Source organism: Myodes glareolus, chromosome X, assembly GCF_982192425.1.
Source record: "Myodes glareolus chromosome X, mMyoGla1.1, whole genome shotgun sequence".
In the NCBI taxonomy this organism is placed as follows: Eukaryota; Metazoa; Chordata; class Mammalia; order Rodentia; family Cricetidae; genus Myodes; species Myodes glareolus.
In genome coordinates this window covers 119,980,647-120,005,412 of record NC_142053.1, presented here as the reverse complement: position 1 = coordinate 120,005,412, position 24,766 = coordinate 119,980,647, and the positions used below count along the sequence as shown (strand labels likewise).

Genomic DNA, 24,766 nt, shown 5'->3' with positions numbered 1-24,766 from the left:
GAATGTTCAGCCTTATCTTATGTTTGCCCCACTAGCTCTTATAACTTAATTTAACCTGTTTCTCTTCATCTATGTTTTGCCTCTGGGCTTCCATCTTTCTTTCATTCTGTGTGCTCTACTTTGCCTGCTTTTTCCTGTCTCTGACTGGCTGGCAGCTGCCTGGCTGGCTGTCCCCGGGCATCTCTTTCTTTCTCCCTTGTTCTCACCTCTCTCTCTTCTCTCAGGCCTGGATTTCTTCTCCTTCTTATTCTGTCTACCCACCAGCCCCGCCTATCCCTCTATTGCCTAGCTATTGATTGCTCAGTTTTTTATTAGACCAATCAGGTGCCTTAGGCAGGCAAGGTAAAGCAGCAATGTATCTTTACATAATTAATTAAATACAGCATAAACAAATGTAACACATCTTTACATAGTTAAAGTAATATTCTGTAACCTATCTCTGTGAATTCAAGGCCAGTCTGGTCTATATAGTGAGTTTCAGAACAGCAAGGGATATACAGTGAGACTCCATTTCAAGACAGAAAGATGAGGAGAGAAAATATATATTACCAGCCACATTTCTTTCTATGCTACCATCATAACAATAACTAGGATATGACAGGGTTGAATACGAATACATGGAACTAGGTATCTGGCCACTCTCCTCCTGTCCAATAGGCAGGCCACTAGTCTCAGACTCCCCTCCAGACCTAGGAACTACATCTGGAGACCAGCCCTGCCTCTATCCTTCAGACCTAGTGATTTATCCTGAGACATCTGTATGCCACATTTTAAAACAAGTTTCCAGTTCTGCTTTGATTCATCCCTGCAAAGGCGGTTGAGATGGAGAAATCAAAACGGTCACTCATACTAAAGGCAAAATAGCAAGCTGTAGTCAAGGGACACAGGGGCTGTTTGTAAACAGCATCATTAAAGGCATCCATCATCAGTTATTCATCATTCGACACAACTACTGATTAACCTCTTGCAAACTCACTTAATGCTTACGTGAGATTCGGCCAACAAGGAAAGAAAGAGCAAGCTTTGGCTTAAAAACTTGAGAAAAGAAGGCTCAAGACCTAACTGGCAAGCCATGGCCTACAGGTCAAATTTGGGCTGCTGCCTGGTTCTGTAAATCAACTTTTACTGATATGTATCCATTTGTCCACACAGTACCTACAGCTACTTCAATGCTGTCCAAAAGCTCAAAAATATTTATTTATTGCTTTAGGGTTTTTTTTCCAGTACTGTTGGGTTAAGTCTGAGCAGGGTTAAGTCTGGCTTGTAGAAGTTTTGCTCCTCCTCATCCTTAGGCTATGGACAACCCACATTGTTCTTGTTTGCTTTAGATCCAAGAGCAGAAACTCAGATCAGCAACCAATGGCCAGGGAGAGCCAGGAAAGAGACGAAATAAGAGATTTCTCCTTGCTCAGATTTCCTTTCACCCTGCCAGATTTTCTCATTTCAAATGAACTGTCTCTGCTGAGCTTATTTTGTCTTATTTTGGGAATAATTTTTACTGGAATTCAGAAATGACTTAGGACAATTCACAGTACCTCATTAGAACATGCTCACAGGATCTAGACCAATCACTTTGCTAAACCTTAACTTTCATTTTTAAAAGCCTGGAAGAACAAATCAAATTGTTCCACAAACTAGGAAATTAGCCTTATAACCTAACATTGGAACTGAATAAAGGATCTAACCAATGGCCCTAAAGGACACAACCTCACCCTGTCCTTGGCCCTCCTCTGCTCGGGACAGGTTTATTGTGCTCATTAGCTCTAATCCTGACAAATCACAGTCAGGAGGTTCTCATTCACTTGCCCTACAACTGCCAGTGCCAGGAACACAGGACTACACCCAAGGCAGCAGGCACATTCCTCTTCTCTCTAGTTAAGCAAGAACACAGTGTGGCATGACCTTTTCTCTATGCGGACAGGTTTTGTGTATAAAATATAGTGCACCCAGTTAGTGACGGGGCATGTGTACTTAAAATTAGCTTTACTTGCTAGAACCCTAATGTGGAAAACTTTTCTACTCCTGGATCATAAAACCAGCAGGACTTTCTTATTTTATGATGGTCGTGGGGCCAGAGAATGCCTTCTTTCCTTAACAGTAGATGGACATATTGACCTTGAGCAAAAGAATAAATAATACTACTACTAATAATAAATAATAAATTCATTCACTGATGAAAATAACCCAAACAAACAAGAAAGGAAGAAAGAAATCCCAGGTGAAATAAGCCAACCCAGAAAGACAAGAATTCTATAATTTTCCTTGTATACACACTCTAACAAAGTTGATCTCCTAGAAGTAGAGACTAGAAAGATTGTTGCTTAAAGTTGGGGAGGAGATGGAAAAACAGACTTTGATCAGAGGGTCCAAAGGCTCCATTGTGCTAGAGGGGTAGCTGGTGCATTGTATGGTGATGGCAATTAACAGATATTTCAAAATTGCTAAAATAATAGCTTTGGGAATAGTACAGAAGAAGGAGAGAGATGATAAAGAGGACTAGGAAAGTATAAGTAATCTGATCAGGGAAATAGGAAAAGGGGGGCCTCTTTAAGGAGGGGCGAGAGAGGTAAATACAGAAAGAGGAGGGTAAAAATAGTGAATATCTTTAAAAGTCATAAGGAGTCACACTATTAACTATCATGTTTAAAAGACCTATAATACATCTGTGTATAGATATGCATATATAGTTTAAATGAACTTTTCTCATTTGGGCTGACAATGCTCCCTCTAAGAGCCAAAGACCCCTTAACGAAACCCCAATACCAGACATAATAATCCTTCTTTTGATTTGTTGGTCAGGGCTGTCCAAGAGAATCCCCAAACATACATCCTATTGTCATTGCCTTTGGTTGCCTCGAGAAGGCAGAAGGTAAGTATCTATTGCTGAAGACACCATGCACTTCAGAATCAGGGTCCAGAGGCCCCTGGGATGGAACTGACCTGAATGCCTCCTCCCAGAGAGCTAACTTTTATTGTTGCAGAAGGCGACAGGCAAGCTTCCAAAGGATAGAGGCAATCAGAAGTCCTACCCATCTGTGACACTCATGAGCAGCACCAAGGACTGTTATGGCAAGATAAACTCAAGGTTACAGGGAGTGCCATGCAGACCTTGGAAGTAACCAACAGCTCTGTAATTGGTCGTAAGACCTGCTCAACAAGACAAAAAAATATGCCTGGTACTGGAAACCTAGCCAACTACCCAGGACTATTCAGTCATGGTTATTATAGGAGAAACCATAGCTGCCATATTACTAAAACAGCATAATACCTAACTATCTAAACATTTGTCCTTACACCAATAGGTAAGTGTAGTTCCCAACCTCATCAAGAAACTTCTCTTTGCGACAAATGGAAACCATTTCAGAAAACCATAGCCAGTTAAAATGCAGAGCTGTGGATCACAGTCCCAATCTACAAAACATTTCCTGCACTTAAAGCTTAGGGAAAATTGTGGGAGAGAGGATGAAAAGACTGTAATAACCAGAGGCTCAGGGAATTTGTTGTGAGACTGGGTCACCTAGTAATGTCAGAAGCTACACCCATAAAGTCTCACCAACATGACGGTATAAACCTAGGCTGAACAAGGACAACACCAATATACACACATGCCAAAGTGAGAAGGGAAAGAAAGCCTATGAGACTTCAGCCTTATACAAAAAAACTACATGCAACCATGGAATTCTGAGCGCAGGAGAAACAGTCTTTGCCTGGGAAATGCATGCTAATTGGTTATCCAATACCAAATGAATGGCCCTGAAAATACACATACAAATATCATTATACAGACTGAGTTGGACATATATATGCATTTAACAGCAATGAATGAAAATACAGTTCATGAATTTGAAAAAAAAGGCTAGGAAGGTATATGGGAGGAGAATATATATTTTGAGGGAGGAGAGAGAAGGGAACGAGTATAACTAAATGATAATCTCAAAAATTAAAGAAAATATGCTTATACAAAGAATAGGTATTTAGTGTTCTCACTAGAAAATACAAAGTGGTGGGTTGCTGTATATGGTAATTAACTTGACTGATTCTTTATATAATGTATACACAAATCAAAATCACATTATATCCCATAAATATATACATATAATTATTTTTCAATTACAAATAAATAAAACATTTAAATAACTTTAGTGACATTCATTTAGCAGCTGCCAAAGGGAGATGGTAAACTTAGTTCATAATTCTCTAATATAATTAAGAAAAACTGAATATAAAGAGATGAAAAGAATGCAGCATGTAAATCAATCTTCCTAATGACAACTCTAACAACTCCTATCCTTCCTGTGTGGTCCTGCTCCTCCACACACCAAGAGATGGAGTCTTTTTCAACTGCTTTTGCCCAAGAAGACGTATCACAAGAAAGAGTCTGAGGCTTAAGAGGACTCGCAGCATATTTGTCCTCCTTCCTGCTCCTTAGCATGGCATGGGGAAAGCCATAAGGGACAAGAGACGTGTGTCAAGTCGCTCCAATGAACTTCCATCTGCAACTGGCATCTGCTTTCAAATACTCAAGAGACTCCAGGTAAGACCAATAGAAGAGCCACCCAGCACAGTCAAGTCAACAACAGACTTGAAAGAGCTAACACACCTGTTCTAAGCCATCACCAGCCAGCAAACAGACTTGAAAGAGCTAATACAATGCCCATTCTAAGTCATTAAGTTCTGACGTGGTTTGTTATGCAGCAAACAGTAGTCAAGACATAGACAACTGCAGGAGTTGAATTGTTCCATATTAAGGGATGCTCTGTTTCCTTTCCTCATTTACTAACCCATAACTAAAATGCCAACTTTTTTAAATAAAGAATTAATCCATCCACAAATACTTTTCTTACAAGAAGAGGAATATCATCCATTTGAACCATTAAAAATTATAATAATTAAAGTCAATATGACATCTATTTTGGCAAAGTTTTCAGTGCCCCTGTCTGACGCTTGATTACATCATTTCTTCCTAGCAAGGCTTTTCTGTGACCTTCCCGATTCTAAATCTTAACTTCTGGCCTACGTCCCTTCACTCATTCTTCTTTTGCTATCAGGCTTTTTCTCCCTTTCATATGTGAGTTTCTGTCAGAAATGGATTTGCTGTCACACTCTCAGTCTGCCTTTACCCAGCAATGCTGGAGTCAAGAAAATGACAACTCAGAAGACAGGTTAAATACAATTTCTCTCTCTTCACCCATTTTCCACTATCTGCCTGCCTGGCCCTTGGGTTATTAATGGAACTGACATTCCCGTACAACTGACTGAGCAGGACCAGCAGCCAGATAACAAGGGAGCAGTTGACAGCGGTAGGCACAGCCCTAGAGATAGCAGATAAGCAGACGGTGTGGCTATTAGCTTCAGCCTGGGCTAAAAGGAAGGAACGACCACAAAATCTACACGGAAAACTCAAAATGTTTCTAATGAGTCTTTCCCCATGAAATTAAAACCCACACACCAAAACTGATTCTTTTTAGTAAACCCAACCAGACTCAACATGTATTTTTAAATCCTCACATCTTCAATTTGAATACGGGCTGACAAAAAAGGTTTTAAAACATCAAATCTCCCCTACCCATGTGAGGGATAAAATCAATAAAATCCTACGTAATTCTCAAAAAGGAGCCCTCTGCTTTGAACCTTTAAAATTTACCTAAACCAATAACAGCATTTCTCAACCCTTTCCTAGTTCTACAGTCAACTAGTTCCCCAATCCAAAATAATCACCAACACACTGAACACCAAACACTTTCATGGTACCTAGTAAACTGTTGAGGCATGCTTGTCTGACATTGTTAAAAGTTTAAAAAATTTTTAAGTATTTATTATTTCATGTTTCATCTTTTAATGTACCATTGCTCTACATATCTCAACACTTCAGATCAGCTCACTTCCACTTTGTCATTGTTGCTTTTCCTGTGCTGGTGGTGAAACCCAGAGTCTTGTGCAAGCCGGGCAGGTACTCTACTACAGAGACATACTGCAAGGCAGACACCACCATTCTTTCTTTAAAATACATAACACAATCACATACTGGTCAATAGTTATTTAAATTCTTGTGTGCATGTGTTTTTGTGGGGAGAGCATACATGTATGTGGGAGAGAGTTCATGCACATGCATGTGCGAGTGTATATGCCCTTGTTATACACCTGTGGAAACCAGAGGAATATGTTGGGGATCTTCCTCTATTGCTTTCTGCTCTATTTCCTTGACCGGGTCTTTCAATAAACCAGAATCTCACTGTTGCAGCTAGGCTAACTAGTCAATGAGTTACCTGGCTCTGACTCTCTCTACCCCATAATGCTGGGGTTACAGACATATACAGCCATGTCTATAGTCATACAGCTCTTACATTGGTGCTTGAGATCTGAACTCAAGTTCTCATGTATGCACAAGTTCTGTTACCCAGTGAGCTACTTCCTCAGACCCTTATTTATATTCTTTCTTAAAAGATGTAGTTTTATAATTCTATGAGTATGAGTATTTGCATGCCTGGTGCCTAAGAATGTGAGAAGCAGGTGTCAGAACCCCTGGAACAAGAATTACAGGCAGTTGTAAGCTGCCATGAGGGTGCTGAGAATGGACCCTGCCTCTTCCACAAAGGCAACATATGCTCTTAAGCTCTGAACCATCTCTCCAGTGTCCTTATTCATATTCCTAACAGTCAATATTAACAATGTAATACTGCAAAAAGAAAGAAAGAAAATGTAACAATATGTGAGTTTTCAAAATCCATCGACTATGTATGCCCATTGACATGAAAGTGACTCTTTACAAAAAGGCAATTTAAGTCATCTTCTATTGAATTGTTTTGCAACTTTCCTTATTACTGGAGTTTTAATAACTCCAGTTAGAACAGAAGTTTCACCATCACCCCTGAAAAAAAACATATTGCTCATTACCAAAGAATTTATTAAGACACTGATTTAATTGATTTAATAGAAGTTAAATATTAAGGAGGATATCTTGTCATGCCAGGAAACAAAAAACATAGCTTAAAACATTTGGAGTCACATCAAAATTCCCTAAAGGAAGAATCATAAGTTGACTAAGATGAAACAACGTGAACTTCAAAAAGAATAGTAATAAATTTAAATATATCAAATGCATTTTTTAAATCCTTCTGTTTATAATGATGCTGGGCGGCGGGGGGGAGTGCTTTGATACCTCTGAAGGTTTCCAGGGCACAACTTGTAAAAATCAAAAACAGGAAAGACAGGCCTTCATGCAGCTTTTCCTGTATAAACTGTATGTCAGGCTAATCAAGTGATTAACAAAGAAAAAAAACCTTAGAGGACTACCTTAGCTAATAAATGCAGAATGATAGAATTTGAAAACCACTCATTGAAAAACTTAGCAGAATCTAGAATCTCATATCTAGCAATGTTATCAATGCTCACAACAACTGTTTTACTGATTTTCAATAGCAGTTATTCATTTGCTGCTCTACATAAGTTTGAAAACTGGTGACACCTTGAGCTGAAACAGGGCTCAGTTGGTTATGTGCTTGCTGAGCAAGCACGAGGACCTGACTTTAAAATCCCCAGAACCCACGTAAAAGCCAAGCATGGGAGAACATGCCTATAATCCCAGCACTATGGTGGGTAAAGACAGAAAGGTACAAAGGCTTCACTGTCCAGCCAATCTAGGCAAATTAGTAAGTTTCAGGTTCAATGAAACACAGTTTTTTAAAAAAAATTAATATGGCAAACTATTGAGCAAAGAACCCAACATTGACCTCTGGCCTCCTTATGCAGAAATACAATCAATCAATCAATCAATCAATCAATGTCATGTATTTATCTCTATCCTAGAGATTTTGTTTAAAATAGTAACAATCAAAAAAAAAGATCCAATCGATTTAAAAGTGGGGGGGGATATGAAAGGGGTTAGAGGGAAGAATGAGGAGGAAAGTGACAGAATTATATTTCAATTAAAATGTATAAAACTGATCCTGCCAGGTGATTCTAATGGTATAGTCAAGAAACAGAATTGCCATAAGAGGAGCAGGGTTGATTAGAAAATTAAAATGAAAGGATTAGGCTGGCAATTTCCAAACCCATGGATTGCCTCGAGATAGAAGTTAAGACAACATAGCATCATGTGTTTCTTGAAGGAAGCATCCAGTGCTATCCATAAAGTCTGCCTTTCAAAAAAAATGAACTTCAATCTAACCAAAACTCATCATTTACCTCCAGTTTATAGAAAATCCAAAGCACAGAAGAACATCCTAGAAGAAATCAAGACCGTTAAAAATTCTGCGAAGTGAGCTAATTTCTTTAGTAAGTAAATGAATTTCATTTGTAAGGGTGAGGATAGACAGTGCTCTTAATATTTTAAAAGATGTGCCTATTAGTTACATTATGTGGATCATGGACACTGATCTGTACCAATTGTTTAAAAACTAGTCAAACATTTTTATGATAATTACAGAAAAAATGCTAGCAGACAAGACACTAATTAATGAGGAATTATTGCTAATACTATTGCATATAAAAGTGGAATTGTAGTTAATTTTCAAAACTTTTGCATCTATTAGAACTACAGGAAAAATATTTTGAAATATTTTATTAAAGTACAGTAAACATTGAAATATAGTAAAAACTGATGTCTGTGTCATGGATAGACTTATCTTTAAAGTTTACAACCATAAACAAAGATGAGGGTAGGGTCTATTGAAGTTAGAGTGGCAAAATATTACTAACTGCTGAGCCTCAGTGAAAAGGACATAAGAGTTTTCGATGAAGACTGTTGTGTAGTATATTTAAATACACATTAAAATAATGTTTATAAAGAATGAAAAACATATAAGCATTTGTCTTTTCCTTGAGTTTCCATTTTGGTACCAGAATGATAGATTAGAAAGCAAGGAAGGTAGTAAATAGAGGGTAACTGGATAACACGAAAGCATTGCTCAATGTCTCCCGAATCCTCACAGGAAACGGTAGAAAATACAAACGGTAGCTCTAGGGGTTAGGCAGAAACACTGACAGCTGAGCTGAAAATCTATTGTTAAAGTACTGAATAGCTCCTAACATTAAACCTACCACAGAATATTTCTCCAAGATTTTTTTTCAGTACTGGTGATAGAACCATGTAGGTCTCATGTAGGCTGGGCAAACATTATACCACTAAGCCATATTACTAGCCCTTGTTTACTTTGAGGCATAGTCTTAACTATATATCCCAGGGTGGGTTTGAACTTGCCGTACTGCTAATCAGTTATGATTACACGCATAAGCCAGCAGGCCTGGTCTTGAGCATATTTTTGTTCAGTAGATGAGTATTAAAGCATGAGCAAATGGGATTACTTCGATTACATTTTGTGATTATATTCATCCAAACCCAGAAAACCAGTATAACCAAAAATACATATTTAGCGAATTTTCAAAAATATAGAAATAGAACTTGTATTTGATACAGTGAGTGGTAAACTTGAGATTTTTAAAGACCCTATTCTAAAGAACTAATTTGGGACCTGGGAATGGTTCTGCATGCCTGTGACCCCAGCAATGTGGAGGCAGAGAAAAAAGGATCAAGAATTCAAGGGCAGCTTTGGCTATATAGCAAGTTCAAGTCTAGCCTTCTCTACAAACAAGAAAAAGAAAATTAATTCCAAAATTAAAGCAATGTGCAAAACATGCTTATGATCACATGATAGTAGATACTCAACTATAATCCACTTCAGAGACATTTTAACTCACATATACAAATACTAACAGAATATATATTTACATATGATACTCTTTGGTAAAGAATATATCATAATAGAAAAAATACAACATAAATGTTAAAAGAAAAAATGAATCAAATTTACATATACAACCTTGTTCAAGAATGTGTCTTTTAAAGTCTACATATAAAGGAGAAATCAAAGCAATATATCAAGAAGCTAGCAGCTGTTATGTTTGGGTAATGACAAAGCAATGATTTTTCTTTATTGTTTTGTTCTTCGCTTTCAGTATTTTCTTTAATAAGAATACATTTTCATAAAAATATAATAAATATGAAGATATGGAAATTATTTTAAAAGATAGAGCTATGAACAAAACAACTAAATAGATTTTATTAAGAATAAAACGTAAAATTCTGTGAGAAGGGATTTTTTTTTTAATGCCAAGTATAGAAGCGACAGAGCTTAACATCAGTTCCTGTGAGATTATTTTTTAAAGACCAAGAAATTAACTGACTGTAAACTTGCTATAAGCCAACATTGACATGCATGGCTGAAAGAAAAAGATAGCCATAATTTCAACTTCAGCTTCCTTAATATAATTTGTATGCAAAACAAAGGCGGCAATAATATCCCCATTGCGCTGGATGAGTTGGACTCTATATAGAATTATTGTGCTCTGCCTCGAACTTGAGCTTTAAAAAAGAGTGTTGAAGGCTGGAGCAGAGCCAGCAGCACACAGCATCAGAAACATAACACAGCGCACTGGTCTGCACACTCTGTGTGTGCAGACATTAGAATCACCTGGGGGTGGTGATTGCATGGTAGAGTTCTGCATTCCTTCTCAGAGTTCCATTCCATAGACCTGATGCAGGACTTTGGATCTGCATTTCTGGATAGAGTCTAGAGAACACCAATGCTGCTGGTTTGAAGACCATGCTTAAGGTGCACTTCTACTAGGATAAAGGGGGACTGTGAGACCAACCATCCAGGAATGGAGTCCCAACTTTTCCAACAACCAGCTCAGTGACCATGGATAAGCATGCTTTATCTGTATAAAGAAATAATTGAAGCTTCCTTGTGGTGGTAGCATGACATCCATGTGGCAGTTATAAAGCATTTTGAGCCTCCAGGTTGGCATATAATAACACTGTCACTTTTATGTGAGGAACACAACAATTGTTTCATCTACATAGCAAAACATTACTGGGTCTTTAGGAGGAGTTCCATGTAGAAAACCCCATCTGCATAGCTCCTAAACACCGATGTGGAATCAAGGGACAGAGGGGCCAACCAAGAACCTTCAGATCTCCATCTAGAGCATTCAGCAGATGAGAGAGTATTATGGACTAGATGGCCTGGATGGGTTTTGAGGGTCCCAGCCTACTGAGGCACTTCATTGTGAGAGGTGATAGAAAGACAGGCAGACAGGGTGGGAAGAACTCCACAAACTTCCTTCAGTTCTATTAACTCAGCCATGGTGGAAGGAAGTTGCCTCTTGTGATCGCCCAGAGTCCCATCAGCATTGGTATCATCTGAGGCTTCATCAAAAACGCTGATTCCCAGCACCGCTTTACAGCCATTGAACCAGATTCCCTGGGGGGTAGGACTGGATCTTGTTTCAATGAGCACTCCTGCTGGTGCTAATGCACACTCAAGTACAAGAGGTTAAATGACCTAGGTATGTGCAACCATTGATACAACATTACTATCTATAGTTTTCAATTGAGAAACATACAAATACCCCCCCCTCTCTCTCATAATATTTAAAATGAATTTATGATATTTTTTGTTGGCCTACATTCATAGCTACCCTTGGCCATGAAAGCATCCCCAAACATCACTTCCATGGGGCTCTGGATTATAATCACTCCCATATGATAGCATATAGAATGTAACAAACTCTTACTTATAGTACATATACATACATAAATACACATACATACACACATATAATGCTAAGATAATAGTGAGGGGAGCTGGAGACATGATGACTCAGCAATTAAGAGCACTTGTTGCTCTTGCAGAGGATCTGGGCCCAGTTTCTAGCACCCACATGGCAGCTCAAGCATCATAACATCAGTTCCAGGGGATGTGATGCCCTCTTCTGACCTCGGAGGGCACAAGACAAACAAATGGTACACCTGCATTCAGGCAGGCAAACATTCATATACACAAATTTAAAACTGTTTTGCTTTTGACTTTCATATTTTTGTTCGTTGAGAGAAAACATAAAGTTGGGTAGATACGAAGGTAAAGAGGATTTGGGAGGAGTTGGAGGAAGGAAAAGAATATGATTAAAACATATGGCATGAAAGTTGTAATAAAAATAAACAAACCATTAAAAACAGAAATAATATACTTGTTTAAAATCATAAAATCTAAATCCCAGAGTTAAGCAACTACCTCCTTTAGAATAACAAGTTCTTCAATAGGGTTAGCTCTGAGGTAGGATCTGACCTCACAGTTTATAGCTGTGAAAACTGAGGCGGGAATAGGAAAGATTAAACCATCTCCAAAAAGTCACGTAATTCCTAAGGGGTAAAAACTGGCTTAGAATACAGCCAGCGTTCCATCCAGCTAGCCTCCACACGGTCCTTCCTGTTGACAGCATGAGGCAAAGAGAGCTAATGAAGACGAGCCCTGCCTTGGCCTGCACGTCTGTGAGACGGAGACCGAAAGATACATGGAGAGGGTGGAGAGCCAGTGGATGCAAACTTTTCATGGTCAATACTGGAAGCCAGAGAAAAGCAGGAAGGCAGAACAAGGACATAGTTTGCATGCTCGCTGTCCCCATGAGTCCTGGGAGTAGATGCAGGAAGCGGGGTGACGGTATTCTTGAGCATTCTGCTAGTCCACTGGAAGCTTTAATAGGGAGGGGCATGAGACACTCTGGCAAAAGCCTTTCCTCTCCAAAGCCATTCCAAAGGAAACCATGTGGTGAGGCAGGAGAAGAGTCACCAAGGGAGAGGCGCTGCTGAGAGCACCTGTTCTAAGTAACAAGTGAGGAGGCGCTCAGAAGAAGCCTCGCCCAAGGGCTAACAAGGTCATGCGCCATAATTGGGTCTGGGAATAAGACAGAGGAAGAGAGGAAAGGGCAGGGTGAGCACCCTGAGGGACAGCGGGTCTCAGCTTCTTAAAGCTTCTGCTCCTAGACTACCGCGGCAGCCTTACAACTCTCTATGTTAAATAGCCTTCGCCTCCTAGCAGACCCATAGCGCTCCTCCTTTAGCCTCGGTAGGTGAGGGTATCGGCAAAAGAGGGGCTGCAGCTGATCCCCGCTTCATAAATCTGCAGCTTCCGGCCCAGTCCTTGGCACATGGTGGGTGTGCTGCAAATGTTTGTGGGATCGAGGGTGCTGAAAGAATTCGGGCATCCAGAGTTAATGAAACGCACTGTTACCTTAAAGGCAAGGAGGCAAGAGAAGAGGGCTTAACTCAGAGGCTGTGTCCTCATTAGCCGGCTCCTTCGGGGTAGAGCCGGAGACTGGGATTAAAGCACGCTGTGTTTGGATGGGGGCAGGGGATCAAAGAAACACCAGGAGGGGTCTTCAGAAGTGACAGAGGAAAGGAAGGCAGACAGCGAAGGGCATTTTGGCGAGGAAGCTCAAGCCCACTGGGAAAACCCCCAGGAACTTGTGTAGAACCTTCAAGAGCCAGGAGAGAGCTGGGGCAGGTCCTGGCCACCTTTCATCAATTGTTACTGGCTCAGGGCCAGCGAGGAGGGAGGGGCTAGTGAATCTCCGGAATGCTGTGCCACTCACTCCGGTGGGACAAGAGAGCCCTTGGGCAGAATTCAGGGACCTGTAGGTAGAAGCCAGACAGGCATGCAGGGAAGTAGCAAGGACAAGGGGAGTGTCCCCCCCCCGCAAACTTTAGAAGACTCCAGAATCCCCTGAGCTCACCCCACCCCTAATCTTCTTAAGACAGGTATGTAAAAAGCTCCGAGGTGCCTGAGATCTGAAAGCACACCTCCAGAACCGGGGGAGGTGAAGCTCTCCTCAGAAGAGAGAAGCCAGGATCCTAACGGGTCAGTACACATCGCACGCTGTGCAAACCACAACGCATGATACTGGCAGAGTCTACTAGTGACAAAGGCAGAGAGGTGAGGTACACTTTGCTTCGCTCTCCGCAATGGAAATCTTCCTACCTCACTCAAAGCCTGTGCGTGGGAGTCGCATGCTTCAGGAGTTGGGAACAGGCAGCCAACTTCTCTGCACCTGCTGGGGCCAAGGCCACGGCTATTCCCTCACGCCACCCTCAGGACACTGCTTCCCCATGTGTTCTGGGCTGGTATTTTTTTTTTCCTTCGGGTACGGTCTGACAAGCTTAGACCCCAGGTGCAAAGAGTAGAAGGAAACAGTTCAGAGGTGCTGCAGCATTGTGCTACATAATTAATTCAGCTAGGGAACAAGCCTGAGCCGTTCTCGGGAAGCTGCTCCTCATAGCTGACTCAGAACTGGCCAGGGAGGAGGCCAAAGGCAGCCTGAGTCCCTTCCAGCCCAGCCTCCGAACCATTGCACGGTGACCTTGAGGGACTCCTCCTCCGCTCTGAACAAGGTGAAGCCTCCAGAAGACACCCAAATCGTTCAATTATCACAGTATGCCCACTCAAAGGCTATATTAACCTGAAACGCAGCAGGCCTCCTTGTCCTCTGCTGAAAAACAAAAAGAGACTATGAATTTGAAAGAGATTGAGGAGGACTATATTGGGAGAGTTTGGAGGGAGAAAAGGAGAGGGGAAATGATGCAATTATAGTGTAATCTCAAAAAATAAAAGAAAAAATTAAAGAGCATGTGCTTTCAGGGCACACAGCATCCGAAACAAATATCGGTGCTTATTTCCCAATATATTAAATTTCCACTTGAAATCAACACAGTGAGATTCAAAAGACAAAAGTAACCATGACCTCTCTCCATAGAGGAGCGGCAAAAGGCGGGGAGACAGATAACAAATTTACCCTTCAAGGAAGCAGAGGCACATCCTCATTTATCTTTTACAGTGATCACCCCTGGCAGAAAGGACGAAGCCCACCCCCACACTTCCGTTTTGAAATAGGGTCCTTGCCACAAAAGCTAAGCGGTTAGGCCCTCAGACCACCACAGTATCTGAGCTTCCCTGCCCCTCATTTAGGGAGGTTGGTCACGAAGCAAAGCTGAGGTCAACAGCCCTTAGGAGGTGCTTTAATTAGCTTCCGTCCTGAGCTTCACGGTGAGAGAAAGAAAAGCTTCGGACCCCTCACGAATCAGAACATTTTTTTTCCAGCTTTCCCAATGGGTAGCGAAGTGAGTCAGCATCAGCCCAGTGTGGGCACTATTATTGATGAGAAATCTTCCGCCTGGGTGATATACTGCATACGACACATGCCCAAAGAACGGTGCCAAGTCATACCAGGAAGGGAAGGCGAATTATTCCCCTCCACTTCAAATGCAAGGCAAATCCTGTCTTAATGCAGGGGCTACACCATATCAGAAAGACAAAGCCTAGAGATGGGCAGAGATTTCCATCTAAGACTCAAGGAATTATTAGGCAGAGTCTCTTCTTTCTTGTTGACTATTAAAAAGGCAATCAAGTTGAGGAAAACAGAAGGAAAAGGGGGGCTAGGGGATGTGGTGAGAAAAATACATTATTTCAAAAACAGCCCCGGAGTGAAAAGCAGCAGCACAAAAGCCTGCAGGCAGCTTCTGTCTTCTTTGTCAGTACTGTGAGCTCCACCTAGAGGTCATTTCTAGAATCGCAAGTTAATTCAAGTTACGAAAAGAAAAAAAATCTACGGTTTCTGGGGTCCAGGGCTGGTACTGACTGGGAGAACTGATGGATATCCTTGAACAACACCCTGTTTCTTGCTTCGCCTTACTGGAACTTCTCTGAACCTTGAGATGCAAGATCTCCTCAGGGAACCTAATGAGCTGCGGAAGGACAGTTGCCTTTGATGTTTGTGCCTGTCAGGCTGCTACTGGAGTTCCTGGCAGGTTGAACTCAGCTCAAAGAAAGCAGAATGTTCAAAGACTACCTTTAGAAGGGAAAAAGTGACAGTTATGGTTGAAATAAAATAAAAGACTGGCGAGAAACCCAGAGGGCCAATAGAACACGTCTAATATTAGAAGGACTGAGAATAGTTGGTTTACTTCAAGGACTCATGGACCACTTGCTTAGAGGACCCAGCTACAAGACAGTCTTTCCCTAACTTAACACCAACAAGTACTCCGAAGTGATCTTAATTTCTATTTCTGAAAAGTTGGCTAGAATCTCCCAAATATTCATAGCTCACTCATTCATATATGCTTTCTCTCTCTCCCTCTCCATCTCCCTCCCTCCTTCCATCTCTCTCCCCCTCTCTTCACACCAGTCCTCCTGTGAAAATTGATACTTTAGGACTCCAGGCTACAACAAAGGGCACCTAATACACTGAGAAGTACAAGTACAAGATACATCCTGCCCCCCACATGGCAAGCTAGCTTTGCCAGCAAACCAAGCCTTCAAGAAACAACAATGTGGTTGGTGCCAAAAGTTTCGTCTGCGTATGGAGAGTGTGTCCCCCCCCCCGCCCCGCCTCCACAGCCCGTGTGTTCCTGCCTCCTCCAGCCTGGGCCGTCCATGACATAAAACAGCTTTGACAGATCTTGGAGAGAAAGAAAAAAAGAAGCAAAATTACCCCTTCTGTTCTTTCACTTCAACAAGGGGGCTTGGTATTTATAGCATCCCTACAGTGAGAATTTCCTTGTTTCTTGACCATAATGCAAAAATACTGGGCTCATGAGGACTCAAAGCAATGGACCTAATGCTAATTGTCAGAGGGGGTGGTAAAAATCACAAATGCACAGACCTCCAACTTGATAAACTAAAGCAATCATTGCTAATGATGTGCCCGGCACAATCTTGCATTTCCATGTCCCATTGGCAACTGCTCTCATCGGGAAGGTTTCAAAACCCCCTCTAAAAGGAAGAAATGTTCCCCATTTCAGAGCCTTTCAGCTACAAAGTGACATCCGTAGGGAGTACAGCAAGTGTATGCCCTGGCCCTACCCGTTTGAATTCCAGCTCCAGAAGAATTTCTCCAATTCAAGATCGACCCCTTTATTATTGGTAGACAACGCAGCTGTTCAATGGTTTCTCTGTTTATTCCTTTATCTTGTCACACAGCATCAGAGAATTTTACCAGGCTTCACAAGTATCCACTTGTGACGGGAACGAGTTGTTTGTATTACTCCACAGTGCTCTAAGATCGCTCCTATACAGCTGATGTGCGTCCTTTCTGGGCCATTTGGGTTACGTGATGGGCTAGGAAGCACATGTGTTTTACTACAGGAAAGGACTTGCCTCAGGACGTTTGCACACATCAAGCACAAATGGAGAAAACACATGGACAATATGGGGTTTTCTTCTGCGCAACTTGAGGGCCCTTCTGCCAGCTGCCTCCCATGGCTCCCCACTGCTCTACATTCTGCCACATCCAAAGATGGTTTATAGCAAAATTCACTAGGCAGTAAGCCATGTGGCTCTTACAGACAGCAATTAAGAGCGAAAGAAAGGCTGAATTACACTGCATTTGAAAATACAGTTAGAGAAAGAACAAGTCGGCTCTTATTTTCTGTCACCTCCTGGTGATGAAATCTATGTGTTCATCCAAAAGAACACACCTACTTCTAGGGTTATTCAGAGCCAACAGCTCAGTCAATAAAAAAATCAACTGCACAGTCAATGGCAAGCATGAAAATCCATTAAACAGAGAGTGGGCCTTTTCTTCCATCAAAGGACATCCTTACCTTTTCTCGAGCTTTCCTTTTTGTTCCCGCATCCATCCATTCATTTTCTTTCTCCAGCATGTCAATAAAGGCCCAGCGAACACCCTCAATCAATTCTTCCATCTATAAGAAAATACCCCCCCCCAAAAAAAGCAGCATCAAAGCCAGAAACTTCAGACAAGGTTCCCTCAACCTAAATCAAGTTGCAAAAAAAAAAAAAAAGAAAGAAAGAAAAGAAAAGAAAAAAAAACTTTCAAGATTCAAAACCGGGAGGTAGAGGGGGGGCTTTTAGTTCAATTTCACACATTTTGGGGGGGGAGCATCTGTGAATGGATTGTGCAGGGAGGTGGGGGAAAACCATCAGAAGCTATCACTAGGCACTCACGTACCTATATGGAGCTAAGAAATGGGTCTGTCCTTATCAAGGTAACAATCAATTTCAAAACTTTCATAGGAGTAGGGGAATGTAGCTCAGTGGTAAAATGAGTAACTAACAAGTGCAAGGCCCTAGGTTCTAACCCCAATGCCACATACACATATGTGCGCGCATGCACACACACACACACACACACACACACACACACACACACACACACACACACAGTTTATCAGAACCCAAGGGTTCTAAGCAAAAGCACAGGCTGTGTATCTTAGATAGGCATTACCAAGAAAGTGAACAAGAACTGAAAGAGCTATTGTTAAAAGAGAATCACGCAGGCAGATAGAGCACCCTAAAGGACATCACACCAGCAGGAATTAGATTTATGTTAGGACCCCAAATGTTCCTAAATTCAGTGACAGGAAGTTTTCTAAAGTGCTTTCCCCAGAGCCTTTAAAGAATGAGATCACATCCAGGTTGAGGACACATTTGCTTTGTTGAAAGCCTCAGCAGGGATGGGAAAACTGGGGGAAGAGAGACGCTGATGCAGGGTTGCAAGGAGACCCCACCATGAATGTATGTATGCCTCATAATCCCATTCACTTGTGGAAGTACCTTCACTTCCTTAATGAAATAGCCAGTAAAGAACAAACCCTGGGGTCTGATCTCAGGATTATATTTGTTATTGAGATTATGGACCTATAAATAAATTGTTAATTTTTTCTAAACATCCCCTTTGTTTTATAAGAAATTGTTAGCATAAACCTCACTTAAAAGAATTTCTCTCTGTGTGTTTATTAAGTTTCCGCTATGTTTTCAGTTCAATAACAGTTGTAAGAGAACCAGAGCTGTAAATCAGTGGGCTGGGTTCCATCTTATGTAAATAAGAACAAACAGCAGATGGGAAAGGGGGAGCCTCACAGCTATTTCTTCCCAACTTAGTGAAAACACTAAAAGAAAGAGAAAGCTCAAGTTGGGATCCAGGCATGACAAGAACATGAAATGACAGGAGAACAAAAGTCTCTTCAAAATCATTAAGTCATAGTTCTCAACTTTGTGATCAGACTGAGATCTTGGGGGAGTTTTAAAAGTCCTGACAAAAAAGTGATTTGAAAGAATGAATGAATTTTGGAGCCCAGGCATCAGGACACGGGCATTGTTGGTCCTAAGGTTCAGCCTGGGCAGTGGGCACTTTGAAAGCTCTCCAGGTGAGTCCTGTGTACAGAAAGGGTTACTCCATGAGCAGTTCAGGAAGTCACTTATTTTTATAAACAAGGAAGCTAGAAGTCAAAGAGCTACGTAAATTCATACAGCCAGTGAAGGTCAGAGCCAGGCTTTGACCATCGAGCCTAAATGACAAATATGAGTGCAGAGCTTCTAGAAGCCTCAAAGGTTTCCCCCAAGAATCAGAGGAACATGCCACGGAAGTAGCAATTAATCGAGATGCAGAAGCAACCATTCCTAACAGAGGGGTACAGAAATGTCATGAAGCCTCCCAGAGACAACTACATCTTTTGCTTATGCAGTACTTAGCACCCTTAAAACTTGATGAGCTCACCAAGTTAGCATATCACCTGCATGGAGAAAGAGCAAGGCTGACATCTCAAATCAGAGGGGGGCACCAGAGATGGAAAGAAGTGAGTAGAGTTGACCAATTTAGTGACCAGAGAAACAGAACCAGGTGGTTCATAGCCTGTGGAGAGGGCAGAAAATCAGGGAGATGGGCTATAGGCAGGGGCAATGCAGCGGATACTGCTGGCATTCTCTAAGACGAACATATGAGAGAAAAAGAGAGGTGGACGGCAGTGTGATGAGAGAGTGTGGACATCGAAATAGCCAATCTGTGTAACCCAGCAGAGGAGCTATGAAAGAAAGGAAAGAGGGGAACACTGGGATAACGGGGCAGTCTGAGGCTTGGGACTCTGTGAGATCTGCTGCTGATGGTTTTGTTGACATTGCTGCTGCTTGTGTGGGAGCTCTCTGTGTTCTAAGGGCTGAAACTATGGCCTTGGCGACTTCTGAACATTGTGACAGCTATCAAATGTATCAAAGGCTTAACAATAGAATTTCCCACAGGTTTTCCAAGCTCTTTGTTTGTAATGTGCTGATTGGCATTCCACGTGGAAATACACTGAGGCAAACCGATTTCAGCCTATTGTCTGAATGAAGAATGACAGTTTACTCTAATGTAGAATTCCTTCTCCCCCTCCCTCCTCTGTCCTCCCTAAAGCAACACTCTGATAACTCACTCCATGACTTTCATCTACATCAAAATGTAAGGAAATCACTTCACTTCTTGCTACCCTTGCTCTTTCTTTGCCCTTGAGAACAACTTCAGGTGTTCTCGTTCTCCCACCCCCACCCCTGTCTCTCTCTCCTTCTCTCCTCTCTCTCTCTCTCTCCTTTATAGATTTATTCTATAATGTTTTCTGTGAAGTGGTACTGAACTACCCTAACAGACTTCCAGAACAAGAGAAATATTTTCAAATTATTGATGTCATTGTTTGGCATGTCAATGCAAATAAGATAATGATTTTAGCATGCTGGATCCAGGTAGATAAATCATAGGACACCTTCGATTTTTATTTTTAGACTAGTCTACAGACTCACACAATAACATTGCCTTCAGTCAAACTGCACTCCCAGAGACAGTAAAAGCCTGACATAATTTTTAAGTAAAGGGGAAAAGAAAAATAATATTTGTTCACCAAACCTTGACCTTATGCCCCAAGAGTCACCATATAGCATTAATGGAAATCACTTAAAGATGAAGTCAGCAGGTTAAGTTATCCACACAAATTGTTTATTTAGAGTCAAAGACCAAAATGAAACATACAAAAATTAACTAAAATATTTCTGCAATAAAATCTTTCACATTCAGGTTAAGGGCCTTCCAGGTAAATCAACTTTTGAAAAGCATCTGTCTGTTTCAGATTTTCTGAATTAACACTGAAAGTCCAGTTTATTTGGTTGGTCTATGCAGTGGTTAGTTCTCTTCCTCAACCATGGCTGTTTCAAAGTTGGCTCTCCTCATTCTTTGCACCCCAAACATAACATTCTATATCAGTCAATAGAAAATTTCGCATGTATCTATATCCATGTTATTCTTCTATCCTGAGCTTTTAAAAATGGAGCTTTCCTATCATGTCCTTCCTATTCCCTCGTCTCTCTCTCTTCTCACCTTTTCTTCCCAAACATAAGCATGGGAAATTTTCCTTTCATATAAACAGATAGTCATGGTGCATGCTGACAGTGTTTTGGGATCAGGGGATTCAGTTTACCCCATGAATGGTTATGGTTCCCTTCCAGTCTTTGTTTCCAGATGTAGAGAAACCCTACAAAACCAGTTCAAATCCTTACTCACATCCATGAATCCCATCCCAATGTTTCAATCTCTCTTGGAGTTCCTCTCAGGCTTATAAATAAGAACAATATGAGTATATATGATGCATAATTGTTTTTTCATTGTTTTTTCATTTATGTTTATTTCCTAACAAAATATAAGAATGCTGAGGATAAGAACCATGACATAGATCAAATGGGACATAGATATGTAAGACAGCCGATAAGGTATCCTGAAAATTAAGTTTTCTATAACTTTTATGATTTTATATATCACATATGATTTTACATGGTGATTTTATATCTTATTTTCATACCTAATACTGACATTGAACAGACGCTCAGTAAAGACAAATTCATCACTTCACGCTTTTCAAACTCTCCACTGGAAATTTTAACTAGAGAAACTAAGTAAGAACAAGAAATAGAAGGCATACAAACAGGAAAGGAAGAAATAAAAGTATCTATTTATAGATTATATTTTCTTACATGCAGACAAACCTAAAACTTCATAAAATGACTCATAAAATGATAAATTCAGTAATGTTACAAGATATAAAATAAACGCACAAACAACTAACACATTATATCCCAATAAAATTGATGAGAAAGAACTTGTAAAAGCAAATCCATTCACAATAGCTAAGAATTAAAATATGTAGCACTAGATTAGCACAGGAGGCAAAAGAGAGCCGCAGTGAAAAGTGGAGTGCTGTGTTGAAGGAAAGAAAGGGAACCAAAAATTGGAACTACCTCTCATTTTCATGAGAGGAATAATTAGTATTGTTAAAATGTCAACGTTACTCAAAATGAGTTACGGATTCAAAGCAATTCCCGGGGGGGATACGAATAAAAGTTTTTTACAGAACTAGAAAAAGCCATCCTGAAATTGCTGCAGAAGCACAGAAGACCCCAAAGAGCCCAACCAATCCTGGGGGAAAAAAAGAGCAAAGCTGAAGGCATCACAATATCTAGTTCTGAGACATACTACAAGGCATAAGCAAAACAGCATGGTATTGGCATGAGAAGAGACACACAAGCCAGGGGAACAGAACAGGGATGCCAGAAATAAACCCATGCATCTACAGCCAACTGATTCTCCACAAAAGGCCAAAAACATACATTTTCCTCATCAATAAATGATCCTGGGAAAACTGGATATTCATATGTTTAATACTGAATTAGATCCCCGTCTCTCACTTGGTACTAAAATGAACTCAAAATAGATCTGGGAAACAGAGAAAATAGAAGGAAACAGAAAAAAAAACAGTCCTAAGCATTGGTGTAGATTGTGAAATGCTTTCAGTATGATCCCAAAAGAACAAGAAACAAAAACAAAAATACAGGATTGGAATGCATCATACTAGAAAGCCTCTGCACCACAAAAGGAACAAAATGAAGAACTAACCTAGTAAATAGAAGAAAATATCTGTGAACTAATCATCTGATGAAGTATTAATATGCCAACCATACAGAATACCAAAAAAGAATAGAAAGACAAACCATAAGGAATTCAATTTTAAAATGGGCAAATGATCTGAATAGATATGTCTTGAAAGAAGAAATATAAGTGGTCAAACAGTATATGAAAGAAAAATGCAGGGTTATTAGCCATTGGGGAAGTGGAAATCAAAGCCACAGTATCATCCCATCCGGCTGGCTGCAATGGGTATTATTTTTAAATAAAAAATGCTGGTGATGAAATGGCAGGCTACATGTGGACATTTTAAAAATGTAAGTCAACTTGGAAGTAGAAGAGTAATTATTGAAGGTTGGAATGTGAGGAACTAGGACATGAGAAGCTAGAAGCTAGATTTGATTTATGTGCCTTGTATACACACACTAAATCATCATAGTAAGCAATTTTGTTAAAAGCAAAAAGCTACTTCTAGTAGATACTCAACAAGAAACTGAAAAGGAACCAAATGTTTTTCATGTATGCAAATCTATAATAGTCATCTGATATAAGAGAAAATATAAAGCTCTCTCACATATAGTATGATTTCCCAAATCTAATGAACAGGTTTAACATTATGGACCTTTAAAAGAGGGAAAGGTACATGCCATCCCTTTTTAAATAAAGTCAGTCTTTAAAACAGACCTATTCAAATTGAATGATTCAAAACTGAATCCATTAGTGAATAACAAATCCATCTTTACATTACTGGGAAGGTTCACAGCAAATGTCTCTGGAATGGCTATAGCCTGCAACCAAATGCAAACTTCACTGAAAAACAGGTAGTTTGGTGAGTTAGCCTAGTCTACTCTTAAATTAGTAGTATCAACATTACATTTGAAAATTGGCAAAGAATGGTGTATATGTATATGTCTGTGCTCATACACGTGTGTGTATTTTATATACATATGTGTGTATACAAATATATATATATGTATATATATATATATATATATCCATACCAATGATGTGGAATAGAGTTAGATTCCTTTACTTAAAACCACTTGATTAATGAAAGAGAAGAATGGACATCATTATTAATATTTGTAGTTAACAAAAAATGGGCTATACTCTCAGGAAAGGGCAACTGTCATTTTAGCAGAAATATAGACATTAAGTGAATTCATAAATATTACATATTCACTGATTCATTAGGCTATGAATATTTATATAAATGAGTTTAAATTAGCTTCTGATAAAAATATAATAATGGCATTGAGATAAGTGAAGAATGAACCTACAATGGAGGCGGAACAAATGGTTAAGTCAGAAAGGAAAAAGTCTAAGGACAGAAACTGCTGTGGCTTCTGGCAGCCAAGTGAGCTAATAAATCATATCAGATTGTCAGGATTAGCAAACTTGCATAGCCATAAACATGCTGGCAAAAGAAAAAAGGAATATCCAATTATTTGGGCCCAAGCAATGCTATAAAGCATGTTAGTCTGGTGGCACAAGAGTTTAGCATGTACTTTCATCAAAAGCTACATATCTGTAAGGCTGGGCTAGGAACAGGAAGGATATCATTTTGACCAAATATGAATATACAAGCTGTTTCCTATTTTATAATTTATCATGTCCTGCTTGCCACTTTCAGAGGGAATGGATCATAAACCAGAATAATATCTACAAGTTAACAATGTCATCATAATGGCTCAGCCTTTGGCCTTAGCTGTGGTAACAATACCCTTTCCCCCAGCAAGTAACTGTGTTTGGCCATTCCCAACGTTCAGATCTGATTCAGGGCACAAATACTTCCTTGCAGTAAATGAATCTCCAGTACCAGGCTTTTGCACTGCATAGGTCTGATCCAATTTTCTTGCCCAGATGGTGACCAATAAAATGTGTCAAAAGCAACATTGTCCAAGACATAGACAACAAATGTGAAAAGTGGGCCAAATATGTCATAACCATGGCAGCACACTCAAGGACAAAGCCAAGAGCAGTGTCCACACTTATTTCAAAAGAATTCCCGATGAGACATCTAAATTACTTCTTTTGCTGGATGTCATTTTACCAAAGATTGCATAAGTGAGTTGTCAGCACTGGGGTCTGAGGATATTTACTGCAACAAGACTCAGCCCATCGAGAGCTGTGAAACCTGGATCTGTTATAGTAATTATATTTGCCTCCTTGAGTAGTTTCTTGAGATTCTCCTACAAGCCAAACTAATGTTAAATGA

The 24,766-nt window shown here is 40.3% G+C and overlaps 1 protein-coding gene across 1 annotated transcript in view; it reads right to left on the bottom strand.

The window, feature by feature from the left end:
- Positions 1-24,766, bottom strand: part of Phex (phosphate regulating endopeptidase X-linked) — a 201,294-nt gene that overhangs the window by 95,546 nt on the left and 80,982 nt on the right. Inside the window, exon 12 of the mRNA XM_048440730.3 lies at positions 17,432-17,533. Within this exon, the coding sequence (XP_048296687.1) occupies positions 17,432-17,533 (102 nt within the window). The remainder of the gene's footprint in view (positions 1-17,431; positions 17,534-24,766) is intronic.